Source organism: Gossypium arboreum, chromosome 7, assembly GCF_025698485.1.
Source record: "Gossypium arboreum isolate Shixiya-1 chromosome 7, ASM2569848v2, whole genome shotgun sequence".
NCBI classification, from domain to species: Eukaryota; Viridiplantae; Streptophyta; class Magnoliopsida; order Malvales; family Malvaceae; genus Gossypium; species Gossypium arboreum.
The window spans coordinates 85528791-85548274 of NC_069076.1; the positions used below are offsets into that span (position 1 = coordinate 85528791).

At 33.2% G+C, this 19484-nt stretch overlaps 1 protein-coding gene and 1 long non-coding RNA gene across 3 annotated transcripts; one reads left to right on the top strand and one right to left on the bottom strand.

Annotated features, from left to right (window-relative positions):
• The first annotated feature begins 12343 nt into the window (after positions 1 to 12343).
• Positions 12344 to 14005, top strand: LOC108461367 (uncharacterized). Of its 2 annotated transcripts, none has more exons than XR_001867734.2 (2): positions 12344 to 12802; positions 12904 to 14005. It is a non-coding gene; the product is annotated as an uncharacterized LOC108461367 (long non-coding RNA). The 2 variants fall into 2 exon arrangements; XR_001867745.2 differs by having other exon boundaries at positions 12910 to 14005.
• Positions 14006 to 18031: 4026 nt separating this feature from the next.
• LOC108483043 (uncharacterized) lies at positions 18032 to 19216 on the bottom strand. The gene is made up of 3 exons (XM_017786229.2): positions 18858 to 19216; positions 18646 to 18749; positions 18032 to 18171 (listed from the first exon to the last, which is right to left on the bottom strand). The coding sequence occupies exons 1-3, from the start codon at positions 18992 to 18994 to the stop codon at positions 18140 to 18142; spliced, it is 273 nt and encodes a 90-aa protein (XP_017641718.1). The 5' UTR covers positions 18995 to 19216; the 3' UTR covers positions 18032 to 18139.
• Between the last annotated feature and the right edge of the window lie 268 nt (positions 19217 to 19484).

A 19484-nucleotide genomic window follows, 5' to 3' on the forward strand; every position in this document is an offset into this window, starting at 1 on the left:
ATGTAGAGAACATTTTGTTATAAAGTGATGTCATTCAGACTAAAAATATAGGAGCAACATATCAAAAAGTCATGGTAACTTTGTTCTATGATATGATGCACAAAGAAATCGAGGTTCATGTCGATTATATGATTGCAAAATCTCGAACAGAAAAGGAGCATGTGAAAGTCTTGAGGAAACTATTTTTGAAGTTGAGAAAATTACAGCTAAAACTGAATCTAGCAAAATGCATTTTTAGGGCCACGTCAGGTAAACTATTGGGGTTTGTAGTTAGCGAGAAAAGGATTGAGATCAACCTAGATAAAGTCAAGGCTATACAGGAGTTACCACCATCGTATTTCCAAAAGTAGGTTCGAGGTTTCTTAGGGAGATTAAATTACATTGCCTGATTCATTTCACAACTAACTGAGAAGTGTGGCCCCATAGTCCGTCTCCTTAAGAAACATGACCCAGGTGTATAAGATGAGGAATGCCAGAAGACTTTCGACAAGGTCAAACATTACTTGTCCAATGCCCCAATACTGATGCCACCTAACCCAAATAAACCACTGATACTGTACTTGGTAGTATTTAGAAAATTTATGGGATGCGTACTTGGCCAACATGATAAGTCAGGAAGGAAAGAAATATCAATCTATTACCTCAGTAAGAAGTTTACTAAATGTAAGACAAGATATTTGTCACTTGAGAAGTTGTGTTGCACCTTAATCTAGACTACTCGGAGGCTGAAACAATACATGTTTTACCATATGACTTGGCTCATCTCGAAGATAGATCCTTTAAAGTACATGATGGAGTCGACCATGTTGAATGGAAGAATAGCTCGATAGAAAATTCTGCACTCCAAATTTTATATCATGTATGTAAACCAAAAGGCAGTAAAGAGGAATGCAATAGCGGATTTCCCAGTTAGCAGAGCTCTAGAGGATTACGAGCCTTTAAATTTCAATTTCCAAATGAGGATCTAATGTATGTTGCAACCACTAAAGAAGGTGCTCCAAAAAAATATCCCTGGAAACTAAATTGTGACGGAGCCTCAAATGCCATGGGTAACGGAATTGGGGCAGTCTTAGTATCCTCGGACGGAGATCATTATCCTTTCACCAGTGAAGTTGACTTTGATTGCACAAATAACATAGCAAGATACGAAGCATGCATCATGGGTATTCATGTAGCTATAGAACGCAAGATTAAGGTGCTGGAGGTATATGGGGATTTTGTACTAGAGATCTATCAACTTAAAGGTGAATAAGAGATGATAGATCCCAAGTTGATTGATTATCGAAATCTGTTCCTTGAGTTAATTAATGAGTTTGATGACATCACCTTCTACTACCTCCCGCGAGATGAAAATCAAATGGCCAACGCCTTGGCTACCTTAGCTTCCATGGACAAAGTGAATAAACAAGAGGATGTAAAACCTATCTAAATAAGTATTTATGAAGCTCCGACCCATTGTTACAACATCGTGGAAGAAGAAAATGATGATCACCCTTGTTACAACGACATATTGCGATATGTAAAGGACCATGAATACCCTGAGCAAGCAACCGAGAATGATAAAAGGACACTCAGAAGACTGGCCAATGAGTATATCCTAGATGAGGAGATCCTACAAAAGAAGAAAGAATCAAGTGTTACTAATGTGCAGATACCATCGAGGCCAAGAAAATCTTGGAAGAAGTCCATGAAGGTGTTTGCGGAACACATGCTAATGGTTTTACAATGGCCAAGCAAATCATGATATTTGGATATTTTTGGTCCTCCATGAAAGGGGATTGTATCAATTATGCCAAGAGGTGTCATAAATGCCAAATTTATGGAGATAAAATTCATGTGCCTCCCTCACCTCTTCATATTATGACTTCCCCATAGTTTTTCTCTATATGGGGCATGGATGTCATTGGGCCGATCTCGCCAAAAGCTTCTAATGGTCATCGATTCATCTTTGTTGTCATCTATTACTTCACCAAGTGGGTACAGGCTGCTTCTTATGCCAATGTCACGAAATCTGCAGTTAGCAAATTCTTAAAGAAAGAGATCATATGTCGATAGGGAATGCCAGAAAGGATTATATCTAACAACGAATTGAATTTGAACAACAACAGGATATCAGAAGTCTGTAGTCAATTCAAGATCAAAGATCACAACTCGTCACCATATAGCTTAAAAATAAATGGTGGAGTGGAGGCAGCAAATAAGAACGTTAAGAAGATCGTGAGGAAAATGATAGAGACTTATAAATATTGGCATAAGAAATTACCATTTGCCCTCTAAACTTATCAAACGTCTGCTAGAACCTCCATTGGGGCAACGCTTTTCTCATTGGTTTATGGAATGGAGGCGGTTTTGCACATTGAAGTAAAGAATGTTTCTCTCTGAGTTTTATCAGAGTTGAACTGTAACATCCCGAAATTGGGCCTAAAAGGAATAGTGGTTGCGAAACCACAAATCTGAGTTTTATCAGAGAAAATTTTATTTTATTATCATTTTAAGGTTTATGGCATGATTGCATGATTGTGTGAAAATTTCGTTTAGAAATTTTATCGATAGAGGGTCCAATTTGATATTTAGGACTATATTGCAAAAGTTGTAAAATGTGTGTTCTAGTTCACAAAGGTATTAAGTACTTGTGAGTAATGGGTTTTAAAAATAGAGGTCCTTGGATAGTAATTAGACCATTATACTAGTTTGGACAAAAATACCTAAAGGAAAATAAAACACCATAGTTTTTAATTAAAGGCATTTTGATCATTTAGGTATTAAAATGAATTAAAAACAAAATTAAAAGCCAATTTTTGTCCCTCTTGTTCATTTGGCCGAAATTTCAAGGTTTATCCATAGCTAGGGTTTGTTTCAAGCTTCCAAGCTCCATAGTAAGTGATTCCAAGCCCCGTTTTTAATGTTCTTTACGTTTTTGGAGTCCCGGTAACTTAATTAAGCTTATTCTAGCAATAATTCAACCTAGGGTTCATATTTGGAAAAATACCCATTGGTGAAATTTGTGTATTTTGGTGTTTTATGATAGAATATAAGGTTTTAAATTATGTTAGACAACTTGTGCTACTCGGTTTTAAGTGAAAACGAGTAAAAGGGCTTAATCGGTAAAAATACCTAATAGTCATAAGTACATGTTAGAGTAAGAATTTGATGTTGTCATAGAAGGGAAAAATGATCAGCAAGTCATAAAACATAAGAAAATAGGATGAAGTTTAATTTCCGAGCCTTGCGGAAAAAGTGTAAATATGTAAAAGTTTAGGGGCAAAATGTAATTTTGCCAAAGTTTGGGTCAAGGGCTGTTTTAATAAATGTGAGTATTAAATAAGCTAATTTTTTTTATTATAGATTAAGAAGAACAAAATCCGGAGTTAGACCGGGGAAAGAAAAAGATTGGACTAAATCGATATAGTTGATTGTATTTTGTTTAGAGGTAAGTTTGCGGTAAATAAATGCAATATTCTATTATTTTATGTTAATTTTGTTAATTTCCAGCATGTGTATATTTATTTTATGAAATTATTCAAAGAAGACTCAAGCATGAATTGACGGAGAAGTAATTTCAGAAAGTCCCGGTTGAACCTTAGGAATGTGTAGGATACAAATGTCATGACATTAGGGTTTAAGGATACCATGTAAGACCATGCTAAGGCATGGCAATTGGTAAGGTTTCTAAGGCAAGGAAATCATGTAAGACCATGTCAAGACAGGGCATTGATAAGTTACTATAAGGCAAAGGTCCCATGTAAGACCATGCCAAGGCATGGCATTGGTGAGTTCATAAGGCAAGGATACCATGTAAGACCATGTCAATACATGGCAATGGTAAGTTTCAAAAGGATACCACGTAAGACCATGACAAGTCATGGCAATGGTAAGGTACCCGCGTATCCTTAGTATTCCAAGTGGTTCAATGGGAAAATTTAAAGAGAATATCAATGTAAGGTAAGGCAAGACGAGTTATACTAAAAAGGTAAGACAAGTTCATGCTAGAAGAACAAAGGTAAGTACATAATGTTCATGCATGCTTGATAAGGAAAAAGGTAAGTAAAATGTATTAATAAATTTGATTAAGTAAGTATTTAAGTAAGTGAGTAAGTGAAGAAGTTTAAAATATGTCTATGACAATTAATGAAGTTGCATTAAGTAGTATCATGCCAAGTAGTAAGATAATTCTTATGAATGTTGTTATTTATTTGCATGCAAACTTACTAAGCTTAATGCTTACTCCCTTTATTTTCCTTCTCTTTATAGTTTTGCCAAGCTAACTCGGGGATCGTAAAGTACATCGGAAGTCCGGGCACACTATCACAAGGATTATTTTGGTATAGCTAGACGTTTCATTTTGAATATGGAATGTATAGCATCGTAGCCATTTTGTGTGTATGATCTTATGATATGGCTAATGAATGGTATGTAAATGCTTGATAATGATCAGCTGTTGGAATGGCTAATCAAGGACATGTTTGGTGTTATGTATGCCTAAATGCTAGTTATTCCATGGAAATCATGAAAAAGGTGAAATTAGCTTTAAAACAGTATCGGACAGCAATAATAATGTGAATTTTGAAAATCACTAAAGCTTGATGAGTCTATTTTCATATGGACTGAACAAAACAGGTATATGAGTTATATTTTATGAGATATTTAAATTTTTGTGAAATAGGGCCAGAGCAATTTCTGGATCCCCTGTTCTGACTTTGGAAATTCACCAAAAATTGTACAAATATAATTAGAAGTCATTATTTACATGTAAAGATTCCTTATTGAGTCTAGTTTTATGAGAAACAAACAGAATAATAATTGAAACTCTGTACAGAGAGATATTTAATTCGTAATACACAGGGGTCAGAGTAGTCAAACCCTGAAACAGGGGAGACTTTAACTAATAAACTGTACTATTTGGCCTGACCAAAAATTCTAGAAAAAAATTTAGTTGATATATATATGAGTCTAGTTTTAGGGAAAATTTACGGAATTGTATTTCAAGTTTCGTAACTCGAGATATAAATTTTTAAACGACTATGATGCAGTTAGCCAGCTTGTCTGGAAGTTCTAAAATAAATTGTTTGAGCTGTTTAATTAATGAATTAAGTCCGTTAACACCTCGTGCTCGAATCTAGTGACGGTCTCGGGTTCGGGGTGTTACATGAACTTAGATGGATCAGAATGGATCCAATTTCAATATAAATAGTTAAACTTGATCGAAGAGAATAGGCTAAAAGCTATCTGTCATGGTTAAATGTACAAAACGAATGATGCGAGCTGATGACAAAAAAGTTTACCCTAGAGAATTCCATGAGGGGGACCTGGTGTTGAAAATGATCATTCCTATACAAAAGGACTTTAGAGAAAAATAGATGCCAAATTGGGAAGGACTTTATGTTGTAAAAGGCCTTTTCTTAGAGGAGCATTGATTTTGACCGAGATAAACAGTAGAGATTTGTCCAACCCTGTGAATTCATGTTAAGTAAATAGGTATTTCACCTTTAAAAAAAAAAGGGAGAGGCCAAGGCGAAAACCCACAAAGGGCGTCTTGAGACTAAAGGAGTTTTGAGTTGAAAACCCGAAACGGGCGGCTCAAATCTTGATCGAAGATTAGGCATGTGGTAGTCTTGTCCCCTTAGAAATAACAAGGAGGAAAAACTTTGCATCTTAGAGCATCAATGAAGAACTCTAGACCTCTTAGACACATATCAGGCTCAAAATGGTCCTCAAGAAGTTTGTGCGAAGAAGCTCATGCTGCGATATCTAGGGCACCTAGTTTCATTTTTACCCACTTTGTGTTTTAGCAATGTTTATTACTCTGATTAATCTTTTCATTTAGAGTCTTGCTCCCAATGAATTTCAGTCTTGTCCATTGTTAACCTTATTCAAGCATTTATGCATTGAAATAACAATTAATGGACTAACAATATTAAACTAAAAGGATTTCTAAATATTAAACTAAAAGGATTTCTACATGTTGCTCTGAAAGATCTCTAAATAGTATAGGGACATGAAACAACACCATTATTTAGAACTAACCAAATTTGAAGGTTGGAAAGATCATGGAATGAATAATCCAAATTATGGTTACCTTTCTGGGCTTCCTGTCAAAGATACCAAATCTGAACAAGAAGGCATGGTAACACATCAGTGATAGAACCTTGACGAATAACGAGCAATGTCAACCTAAGCACTAAAAAGGGGATCATTCTAAAAAATGTCATTCTGTATTCATACAAATATCATTCATATACATCTAGTTAGGAGCATTTGATTCATTCTGATCACAACATCCTAATTTCTTGGCATAAAATATAGGCTTATGAATTGGATTCTACAGGTCTTGCTCCCTAGAGAACGGTGTAACAGTCCAGTAAAACCATAGATCCTATACCCTTGAAGTTGCAATGTGTTGGATAGAACCTACCATAGCAAATCTTATCTCCTTGAAGTTGCAGTGGAGCAAGATGAAGCTACAAATCCTATATCCCTGAAGTCGCAGTTGATTGAATTAAAGTTACAATTCATATACCCCTGAAGTTGTAGTGGGTCGGAATGAAACTACAAGGGCAAATCTTATCTCCCTGAAGTTGCAGTGGAGCAAGATGAAGCTACAAATCTTATACCCCCAAAGTTGCAGTGGGTTGGAATGAAACTACGATAGCAAATCTTATCTCCATGAAGTTGCAATGGAGTAAGATGAAGCTACAAATCCTATATCCCTGAAGTAGCAGTGGATCAGATTGAAGCTATAATTTTTATACCCCTGAAGTTGTAGTGGGTCGGATTAATTCTACTATAACGAATCTTATCTCCCTGAAGATGCAATGAAGCAGATTGAAGCTACAAATATTATATCCCTGAAGTTGTAATGGGTTGGATTGAAACTACAACAACAAATCCTATACCTCTGAAGTCGTAGTGGAGCAGATTGAAGCTACAAATCCTATACCCCTAAAGTTGCAGTAGGTCGGATTGAATCTACCATAGCGAATTTTATCTCCCTGAAATTGCAATAGAGTAGATTGAAACTACAAATCTTAAACCCCTAAAGTTGCAGTGAGTCGGATTGATTCTACTATAGTGAATCTTATCTCCCTTAAGTTACAGTGAAGCAGATTGAAGCTACAAATCTTATATCCCTGAAGTTGTAGTGGATCGGATTGAAACTACAACAACAAATCTTATCTCCTTAAAGTTACAATGGAGCAAGATGAAATTATAACACTAAATCCTGCCTTCATAAAGTTATAGCTAAGCAGATATAGTGAAGTAGAGTAACCAATGGATTGAAAGAATGAGCTACTTGAAAAAGAGGAGCACCAAAGAAGTCTAGATTCGACAATACTAGAAAAATTCACCCTTCTTAAGGTCTTTGCTCCATTCCCGTTACACGACAACGAGCAAAGAGAGGGAGCTGTAATCGCCCAAATCTATCCGGCCCAGACAAAAACAAATAAATAAAAATAGTAAAGTTCAATTAACAAAAAGTCTATTTACAAGCCCAAAACCCTAAATACCCAAAACCTAAAAACTAATCAAGAAACCCTAGCCACCTCTAAGACTTTACCAATTGTCACCGCTCCTCTCCATGTCAGCAGACGCATTGTCCAAGGTCTACCTTCCTTTTACCGAAATGGCAAGGCGTGGTTTTCCATCGCCGCTAACTGCCTCAAACACTTACAAAAAAGGAAAAAAGTATAAACAAGAAGAAGAGAAACAGAAGCAGAAAAACAAAGAGAAAGAAAAGAAAATGTATATTATTTAATATATGTTTGGCCATAAAATTCGAAGACAATTGTAAACAAAAAGAAAAAAGAACTCAAATACAAAAAAAAAATGAAGTTTAAAAAAATAGTTTATTTTCTTTTCTTTTTTATTTCAAAAAAATAAGAATAAACACAGAGTTGAAATTTTTACCTGTTAAGAGCCGTCATCAAAAACCACTTTCGATTTAAGAACCTCGAAACCCTCTAGGTTTCCGTTAAGGGCCTTACCGGAGAGGGAAGAAATCGAATGTATTTTTTGCATTACCGGAGAGGGAAGAAATCGAATGTAATTTTTCTTCTTCTTTTTTCTTTTTTTTTTTCCGCTAATCTCGGCCTTTTTTAGGTGTTTCATTCCTAGGTCTAATTCTAAGGTTTCGAAAGGATTCTAAAAGAGGTCTTTTTTTATTTTTCGACCACCGTAGGCGGTGGTCGCCGGCGCCGATGACCCGTGGCCATGGCGGCATGCGGCAACCTTGTGGCTGGAGCAAGAGAGGGGGAGTTTCAGAGAAAAAGAAGAAAAAGAGAATTTTTTTTTTTGAAAAACTGAAACCAAATGATTTTTTCTGGAATTTTTTAAATTATATAAGCCCTTAAAACGATTTCGTTTTGGGCTTGGCTTCAGATGCTCAAAACGACACCTTTTTGGCACGACCCGAAAATTTGGCCCAAATAACGTTAGGGTTCGCGTGTTTTCACACGATGGTCTATTTTTTCATTTTGATCCTTCTGCTTTTTTACCTTTTTTTTAATTTCGTCCTATTTCCTTTTTATCTTATTCTATTTTTGCCCTTTTATTTTATTCTTGCCCAATTTAGTCCCTTGACCCACTGTTGACCCACTGAGGGAATGACACATGTTAATGTGGTCGGGATAATTTTCCTCTGAGTCCCTGTACTTTTCTATCTCATTTTAACTTAATCATTTATATTTTGTTTCCTTATAGTTTAGGCTTTTAATTTTGTTATATTTTCAAATTTAATCCTTTATTTCCTTTTTCTTTGTTTTTTTTTAATTCATGCTTTAAAATTTGTTTAAATTTTAATTCAAACCTTTATTTATTAAAGTTAGCCCATTTATTTCTTCTTTTAATTTCTAGCATTTATAATTTGTGCTATTTATATTCTTGCCCATGAATCTCCCAATTGTTTTATTCTGATCTTTTATTTTTAATTATTGATACTATTAATATTATTAAGTTATCATTGTTGTTAATTAATATTAATTTTGTTAAAATTCACTTAAAGAATCAATATTTTATGAATGTAATTATATTATTATCATGCATTTTTACAATATTTCACTATTAGTATTATTATATAATATTTAATTGAATATTTTTTATTTTTTATTTTTATTTGTACTCATTATATTATTGTCATTTTATTTTATTGTTTATGTTATTTTGTTAATACCATAATTTTTCCATCATCATATATTGTAAATAATTGCTACATACACTCATCCATTTTTCGACATAAGCACATAAAAAGTAATAATTAAGACCAAGGAAATATTGTTATTTTGAGGATTTAAGAAATTGTGCCCCAACTTACAGGGTACGATTTTCTCATTGAATCGAAATAATCGAACGTCCCTTCTCTTTTTAAAAAAAAATAAAAAATATAATATAATTAAATGGTGAGCATTTTTATCTTCGAGAATTTGAGATTTTTTTGAGATTTTTGTACCCTAACTTACGGGACATGATTTTTCATCTTGATCGACCCAAAATAAGAATGTTTCCTTATTAGAAATTTAAATTTAGATCGGGATTTTTTCAATACCATCAAATAACATCATGCAAAGAGGGACCGTATTTTAAATTCTATTCAAATTTTCAATTTGTGACATCAAGACATTAAGTAATCAACTAGGTACCAATTTTGGGCGTTATGAGGGTGCTAATCCTTCCTTATACGTAACCGACTCCAAACCCATTTTCTGGATTTTGTAGACCAAAAATTATCGTTTTAATAAATCTAAAATTTTATTAAAATGACCAAGTTTTAAGGTGATCCAATCAACCTAAATGAAAAGGATTGGTAGCAACTCCATTTTCATTTTAAAATAAAAAGTCAATTTCAAAAAAGGTTTCAACAATATATTTCTAAATTTTTTTTAAAATCATGAAATGGAATAATAATTAAGTTTTACAAGAGTATTAAAGTAAACTATAGTAGTGGTTCATATTGTATATAGTACGGAGAGTCACCGAGGATGGAAGCTTAGGATATAAAAGGAAGTTGGGAAAGAGTTAGTTGCAGGGTGTATATATTATATGTAGTTGAGTTCTTTTATGTATTTTGGCATTGAAAGAAGGTATTTATAGAAGGAGGTTGACTTGGTGTGGGGCACAAACATCAAATACTCTACTATATAGTACATATGGTACTGTGGTAGGATGTCAGCTAGGAACATTGTTGGAGTCAATGTGAGGTAACTAGGTGGAGTGATGTCAAGTCTACAAAGGTGATGGATTGATGGGTGTTGCCAGATTCTTTTCGATAGATATCTTCTAGGGATTGCATGGGCCCACCTCATGTGACATGGCATTTGCTGAGGTAAGGACTAAGCCTTTGGGGAGGTCGAGTTTTGCTAAATTCTATCTTTAATCGTTAGGTGATGTATGACGAGAGTTTGACTCATTTAGAAAGAATAATTGCCCGTTAAACGAAAGGCAAGTTAAAAAATTACATGGGTTGAGTCGAAGCACTAGTAAGGCTTTGAAATTTCTGATGAGGCCCAAAGAGACCTCCAAAGCATCATGATTAATGCTTTGATTGTTGCAGCTCGACACTAACTGTTCTTAGACATACGTGTTAGCACATTTTCAAAATCAATTGGGAAATGATCTATTAATGGATCAAAACAATACTTTTGTTTTGAATGGTGATAACATTGTTCAAACATTTGAACAAACTTCTATCCAATAGAAGCATTATGACCATTTGAGAGAGCCTTCTCAAACGAAAAAGTTGTGTTATTGAATCCAACAATTACTTTTAAAAGGTCGGATTGAAATGATTTCTTGAAACCAAGAAGTGTAACTTTAAAAGTGATGTCATTTTAAAAAGCCACTTAGGCATGTATTGGTGCATTATAAATAGACAATAAGTTTGGAGAATTAAAATTTAATTCATTCTATCATATTTGTGAGTGCAATTTTTTAGTAAAAAAGTATTCTTTCTTTTTCACGATAAATATTTAATTTGAGATATGGAATTATTTGTTTATTAGTAACTAAAGTTTGGATATTATTGATGAGACATTGTTTAAGTGTATTCATTGCTAAAAATGAAAGTTTGTAGATGATCATATAATATGAATAATCTTGGTTGTTTTAAAACTAATAATAATCATAAGCTAAATGGGTTTTATATAAGACGGCACATTTTATTAGTCCATGTTATAAAGGTTGGACTAGAAGTGGTTTTGATTGGAAATGAAATAAGTCATATGCAATATGCATTATTAATTTTCCTAGTTAAGGTAGAATAGTGGAAAGCATTAGTTGATATCAAAAAATCACTTTTTTTGAATGAAATCTTCTATTGGAAATGTGAAAGTGACAATCATATATTTGAAGACAAGATCATATCATGTTTCTAATGGTGGACATGGTATTTATATATGGCTTGGATATGATCTATAATCTATTGGTTCTATAATTTTGAGATATAGTAAAATTTTGAAATTCACTTTAGAAGCCATGACTCAAATATCTCGTGAGTACGAAAATAACAATATTTATGTTATTTGACCCGTTTAGGTGATGGGCATGGTTTTGATTATAGTAACAAAATGACTAAAAAATGTCCATAATAAAGAGTGTAAAAAATTTGTGATGTTATTGTCAAATGATTGGACAATTGATCGTCCTTTAATGTGATTATGTACAAAAATATATGAAACGCCCTTGGTTTGTTAAGAAATAATATTCTTTAACTATGCGTACATGATAAGTTTTAAAGGTCATCTATTGACTAACAGTTTTAAGGTTTTGTTCCCCTTCACCTTTAATTTGGTGTGAAAAAGAATTACTGGAAAATGAACCTTGAAAATACAATGAAACCCAATGACTGTTAACATTTTTCACTAACAAAAACAGTTCACTGAGCATTGAGTTGAGCATAAAAAGAGTATCAATTTCTATAAAGAACTTCTACAGTAATTCTTTATAAAACAATCTAGGAATATTAGAAGATGGAAGAGAATAAAAAGAAACTTTTGCTTCTAAACTTTTTATGTGTTTTTTATTTGTCTTGCAAATCAAAGTTCACTCATATTTATAGGACCTCCATCAGCTAGTAGAATCGGGTTAGTTGTTACTTACCAGAAATAGGGATAGTAGAATCAGGTTTGTGAAATAAGAATGGTCACACCCTGATTTTTAAGATTATATTTGTGCATTTGATAAATAAATGAGTTACTAGTCTAATGGTTAAGTGTTAGTGAAATTGTATTTGAAACTCGAGTTTAATTCTTTTCCCTTGCATCATTTTTATTATTTTCCAAATTTTACTTCAAATCCTAGTAAATGCCACGCCTTATTTTAAAATAAATGTTGTAAGAGTTCCGGCCTAATGGTTAAGAAGTGGTGTAGCTATTCTTGAGACCTAAGTTTTATTCCCCTCTTTTGCATAATTTTTGTTTACTGTATTTTTGCTCAAAACCCTAGTGTGTCACCCTTTTGCATAGAAACCCTAGTATATAACATATTTTTTTGTTATTTTTAGCCTTTTTTGATCATTTTTGCTCCCCTATTGCCGCCGCTCTCATTTTTCCTCTTTTCTTCTCCGTTTTCTCTCCTTTCTTCTTATTTGTGTTATCCAATTGTTCATATTCTCCTCTTGTTTTTCTATTTTTTGTTCATTTCTTCTCCTATCACTTTGGTCGAATTTTTGCTGCTGATTTTTCTTCTATTGTCACACCCTTTTTGCCCACTTTTCTTTCATTTTTGTTGTTGAAATCAGCCTCCTATCTTGGCCGACTGAAGTGTTTATCCATTTTCTATTGATTCGTTATTCCAAGTCTAGAAACTTGGAAGTGTAAGTTGTTTAGATCTAACTTGATTTTGTTTTTCTTTTCTTTTTCAAGGTAGTGGTCAAATCTATAGAGTATTAATTTTGTGAATTTTTCTTTGTCAAAGGTCTAGATCTAAATCTCTCAGATCTCCAGTGAAGTTTGAGCCTATTCATATTTTCGTCGGATCAGTAGAAGTGTAAATGATCTCAGATATGAAGTTTGGGTTGTTTCTTCGATTTAGTAGAACCCTATAAGATGGTTAAAGGCTAAATTTTAATGTTCGTTCTCTATGCTAGGTACATATCTGGTAGGTGCCAATTCAAATCTGAATCATAGAAGTGTTCCAAACAATTGTTAATGCTTTTCAGACGTGCATTGAGGCGTGTGTCCTATTCATAAGTGAATCGTGTGATTTGGTGATAATCGAATGCATGTGTATATAAATCATATTGAACCGAATTTTTGTGTGTGTACCCTTAAGCTTTGTCAAATGTATAGTGTCCTATGAACTGGCCAAATATGATGTGTGTTAATTTGGTGTGCTTGTCGAATGTGTTTAGGTTTATTTTGTAGTTGGTTGAATGTGCCTAATGGTTTGTCTGCTATAACTGAGTATGTATAGACTACTAATGTATGATATGGAATTGTTATCACATGTTTACTGAATTCATGAAGACATATTGTTGCTTCGATGTCTATTGATTGCATGACTGAAAGCATGCCATTGTTTTTATATTTATCGAATGCATGAAAGGAATGCCACTGCTAATGATTTATTGATCGCATGTTAAAACATGCCAAGGTTCTACATTGTATCTGATTCTGTCATGCATGTTATGACATTCTATTGCATAAGGTTGGGAAGATTGGTAACAGAGGACTTCTATGGAGTTCTAGCGGTTTATCCGTAATATGGGAGTTCTGGCGGTTCGTCCACAAACTTTTTACTAGCAATTTAACTACAAATTACTGGCAGTTTATCTGCAAATATTTAATGTTACTGGTGGTTTGTCCACAATGAGCTACGACTATTACTATTATGGTGTGTACAGATGGATGAGTTCTAGGTAACTCATGGTGTATAGAGGATGGATAGGTAGGAAATTACACTGACATTCATGGACATGTACATACATTTTGAAAACTCTATGATTCTGTATATTCTGAAACACTGTGATCTGTGACACTGTTATTACTGTTATATTTGTTTACTTTCATGCTTTTAAGATCTTTGGTATTCTGATTCATAAGACTCACATTGAGCTTTCAAGCTCACCCCTTTAGTTTACTTCCTACAGATAACCCTCAAGGATAAAATCAAACTCGACATACGGAGGTCTCGTCTCAGTTTTATTTAATAAGGCCAATTTTAAATTTTACTTTATTTTATTATGGTTTTTGGGACGGTAATCTTGTTAATTATAAACTGTGGCATGGGCTTGTTTGTTTTCATTTAGGATTTTATTGCATACATACAACTTTGTTAAAAATCGAACGACACTAAAAACTAGCTTAAGATTTCTAAAACACGGTTTTCATATAAAACTAAAGGCATCACATTTTCCGCAGCGTAATATTGCAAATTGGAGTTTAAAAAAGGCAATTTGACAAAAACAATTAAGCTATCTTTCAAACAACACAACTTTTAAATAAATTGGACTTTAATTATAGACGACCTATTAATCTGACGTTTTAAACCTAAAGCAACCACGCTAAGTTTTCTAAATTGATCAAAACAGTGGTTTTTAAACTAAAAGAATTTACTTGGCCATTTCAATGGCTAATGTAGCCTTCAGAATTCGTCAATAATATTTAGGCTAGGTTTGGGAGGTTACATGCAATCATCCATTAGAATCCATTTTATTATGTATTCTTTGAGTGAAAGAATATATTGAGAGCATTTACTTATACACTTTGTGTGCATTGCTTTTCTGTGTCTATTTTCCTCTTTTGTGCTTTCTTTCATCGTGAGTTTGCTTCCGCTATAATTTTAGTGCCTTGGAGGATTTCTGTGAGAATCCTGACTTTGTGAGAGTTAGGTTGACTTAGGCGCATTTAAAACGAAGAAATAGCCTAAGGTTACCCAGATTGCGAGACTAAAAGTCTAATCCTGTGACACATATACATGTATATGTATCGAAATAAGTATTGGTTTATTTAATTTATTTAAACTTTTTTACATATTCAGAGATCATAATTTATATTTAAATTTAAATAATGTCAACTCATTACTAATTTTGAAGGTGTAAAAAGGGAATGAGACTAAATGAGACAATTTACATTGAAAGATTAGTTTAATTTTAAATTTCATCCTTCTCCTTTACAAATATTGAGAAGTAATCATTTTCGTTTGTCATAATTTTATTTTCACATTTTATGAAAATTGAGAAGTTAGTTGATTAGGTAATCCTTTTCCATCAAATCGTTAATTTGGAAATCAACAATTCAATATTTTATATGCATGAAATTAATAAAAATTAACAATTCAATAAGTTATATGCAACAAAGTAGCCAAACTCATCTATTCAAAGTTCGAGTGTATACCAACTTGACTAACTTCTCAATTTTCATAAAGCACTGAGACAAAATTTTGATAAATTTAAGGGGACTAACTTCACAATTTTCATAATTGAACCTCGGAAGATCGTTTAAAACATATCCCTTTTCACTTCACTTTTATGAATCACAAAATTAGATATGACAAGAAAAGACATACCTATCATTAGACCTGCTCATGGGTCGGGCCACCCGGCCTAACCCGAAGGCCCGCCCAAAATGTGAAAGGGTTTGGGCATGAAAAATGGGTTTGGACAAAAAAATAAGGCCCGTTTAAAAAACAGGTCGGCCTCGGGTAAGGCATTTTTGGCCCGACCCAAATTCACTAAATGACAAAAAAATTTATGTTTTTTTAATATTATTTTCTTGTTGTTTTCTCCCTATTTTACTACCATTTTACTATTATGTTGCTACTATTTTGTTGTTATTGTTTGGATATTGTATAAAACTTATTTTATTGGTAATTTTGTTATTATTTTAGAGACATTTGATTGTTAAGTTGCATCTATCTTAGTGTTATTTAAGTATAAATTTTTTAAAATTTATTTTCAATTTGTTGGAAAATATTTATTTTGATATTTTTAGTATTTTTGATGTATTATATATTTTTAAAATTATATAAAAATTAATATGTGTTGGCCGGGTCGGCCTGGGTTTTAGCATTTTTATCTGGGTCGAGCTTGGGTAAAATTTTAGGCCCATTTTTAGGGTCAGACCTGGGCCTAATAAATGGCCTAAATTTTTAGTTGAGCCCAGCCCGATTCATGCACGCCTCTACCTATCATAACCTATATAACACAATTTTAATGCATCAAAATGCAAATTAGCATACAACACACTAAAAACAATTATGACATGAAACGATATCACAAAAATGACATAAATACATAGATTACAAGGTTTTCAATCAATACCCAAAAAGTAAGCACACAGGTGCAATCTGATCACAAGAAAAAGAGAACTGCTTTGGGAAGTGATTCGTCATCCACCGAACTCTAAGGCATTTCTCTCACTTATAGTTTTTTCTTCATTTTTCTTCCTTATCATTTTCCCATGTTGAGTTCTGCTTGTCACAATATGTATGACCTTTAGCAAGGGGGGCAAGGATGCTGCTAGGTAGGGCAAGTATAATTCAATACTGCCATGGACTTGAGTCCTTACTTTTTCAACTATTTCAATTTTGGATGATAGCCCTTAATATATTTTGTGGAGCCACAAAGCTGGAACCGGGTCTTTCATGGCTGTTAAAAGCCTGTCAAGCACTTGAGGTGAAGCAGCAAGAAAGAAAATCCCAGTCTGCTTTCTCTCTCATATCCAGCTTTTGTTCGAACATCTATAATCATGTATGCTTCTGCGTATAAGGACCCTTGAAGGCTACGAAACACTTAAAACATCTTCGTGCCACCCACCTCAAAACCGTTCTAATTAAGGCTCCTTTCCGTTTCAGTTCAATCGCACACATTGTCACATTACTCTCCAGCAATGCTGCTGGAACATTTTTTTTCTTTCAGTACTTATGTTCAACATGTGTAGGGTAAGTGTATTGAATAGAGTCAAATGAAAATATTATTAGTCATTTAAGTTGACGAGTCTCATTTTATCATCTTAACTTGATTTGATATTTTTATCGAATCAATCAAGTGAAAAAAATTTGAAGTGAGTCAAAAGAAATTGTTCAAAGTAAATTAAAACTATTAAACATGTCAAATTAAATAAAACTATTAAACATATCAAATTAAAATCTTGTTAACAATACGACTAATTCCAAGCTAAAGCAAATAAATTTAAAACAATATATATTTGAAAACTCTTTTAAAGCATAATAAGAAAAAAAAGTTTTTAGTATGATAAACTTAATTTGATAATTTACTTGTTTAACACCTCAAATTTATCATTGTCAAAATTTTTAAAAAAATTTATAATTTAACACTTCTGTATAATTTTTAGATTTTTATTTTTGAAATTATCTATAATTTTTATAAAACTTTGAAATTTTTAATAAATACTTTAATTTTTTGAATGTTATTCTGAATTTTTAATAAATATAATGGATATCTACATCAATCTATCATTGAAGTTATTCGAGTTGTAAAATACAACTAACATTGAACTCAAAAAATCAAATTACTTATGAGATGATTTGAAAAAACCAAATAACTTAATTTTATTTTTTTTTCCATTTTTTTTAGTTAAATTGAGTTTTGCTCGTCCCTCCAAGAATCCTGGTAAACTTTTAGGAAAAATAAACCATACCCGTATTCAACATTTACTTATAACCATGTAACATAGATCCCTAGAAAAGAAATTAGCAGTTAATCAAAGTGCAGGCACTTCACAATTCAGCCATATGACAGCTTCATAATCTAAGTAATACACCCTTTCCAAAAAAACAACTGGAAGCAACCAAATCAAGCATAGCTAATTAAGGCACTAATATTTGCAGTGATTACCTGAATTCAAGTGAGTGTCAAAGACAGGTATATGTCTGAAGCAAGTACAACAAGTTTTTTCTACTTGAAACATCTTTAGAACTCGTATCGTTGTATCAATCAACAAAAATAAAGTACCGGTAGCATTCACCAACATCCAGCAGATCAAAACTGGATACAAACTTGGATTCATTTATGATTTAAAACATATAGCAAAAGAACCATCACCCAAAGCTAAGTTAAAATCATCACAAAACAAAGAGGAGATACTCAAGAGTATCTTAAATAAACAGATTACAAGCCAATTGATCCTGAAAAGCTGAATTCTGATGTACAAAACAAAGTAAGTAGCACCACTTCTACATGCACTTGCTGTTAGATGGGACTAAGATAGTTAGCAAATAGACCTGCCATAAGCAAAAAGGCAAATCATAGTTAAAGTCGAATGCATATAGTTATCCAACCAATAAACGATGAATTTATTATCTGCCAAATGATAAGAAAATTATGATGATATCCAGACAGTACAAGCAAGTTGAGAGGATGAACCGTCTCCTTGTTACTATAAAATGGTACTTAATAAACCAATCATCTATCCTCTACTCAAGCAATAGATTTCACACAGAGCTAAATCCAAATGATGCAATTCTCGAATGCACTGGCCTGTTATTGCCAAAGTGCTAATAAGATCAGCATTGGAATGTACGACCCTTTGGCTGATATTTAATAGTGCTCCATTTATGATAAGTGATAACTTTCTAGCTACTGTTGAGTGGCTTAAAGTGCAAAAACTGCTAAATAAAGCTAAACCCTAGTTCAAATTATGGAATTTTCAGCAATGGATGTGGTATAAAAGTGCCTAAACCAAGAAAAATCGATACCTTCAGCACAATTGTTAGCATCACGGGGAAGCTTGGAAACAAGGCAAGCCGATGCAACCGCACTGTGAACCGGTTGAAGAGTGCTCAGTTCTCGTCGAACCAACCTTTAACACAGGACCCAAAGGAACCAAAATCACCGTACAGTGACATATATAAGGAAAAAAAAAAACCCCAATTCATTCTATTAACAAAGAAACATTTAAAAAAAGTACGGAGAAAGGCGGGTAGAAGGACGAGTGGAAGTGGAACGAAGTGAAGAATTGGGAACCGAAAATGAGATTCTTGATGCTGTTGCTGTTCTTAAGACTGGACGAAGAAATGAAGATCTTGCTGCAATTGTAGCTGCCATCTCTTCAAAGCCCTGGTTCCCAAACCCGTAAATTTCCAGGCTACTTTGCTTGGTTTAACAGAAGAGTTGAACAAAACAAGGTCCATTTGCTTGTAGTTGATAGAGCCCAATTCAATTGGTAAACCAAAACACCCAAATCAGAAAATAAAATGAAGCTACCAACAATACCCCGATAGCAAAGGTAGTAGCTAGCCTTCAAAATCATTCCCCTACTGGCTGGAACCTTCCATTCCAATGCATATCCCTTCGTACCTTTCGTACTTCAATTTAATTTTTACTTTTTTAAAAATAAAATAAAACTATATAATTAATAATTTTAAAATCAACATTTTATATAAATATATTTAGGTTAAAATATGTCATATGTTTTTTACAATTTTGGAATTTAGTCCCAATATTATAATGGAAGTTCTAGATTTGTAATGCAAAATTATAATGGGAGTGCAAGATTGCAAATGCCACTACTAATTAGCATTGCAAAAATTGTCCA

Bases quoted from the DNA above. Each gene is read 5' to 3' on its own strand.
- LOC108483043 (XM_017786229.2), bottom strand. From the start codon at position 18,994: ATGGCAGCTACAATTGCAGCAAGATCTTCATTTCTTCGTCCAGTCTTA. The intron at 18,750-18,857 runs GTACTTTTTTTA...CCTGTGTTAAAG, and splicing joins CCTTCTACCCGCCTTTCTCC to GTTGGTTCGACGAGAACTGA. The intron at 18,172-18,645 runs GTATCGATTTTT...TGCTTATGGCAG, and splicing joins TGCTAACAATTGTGCTGAAG to GTCTATTTGCTAACTATCTT.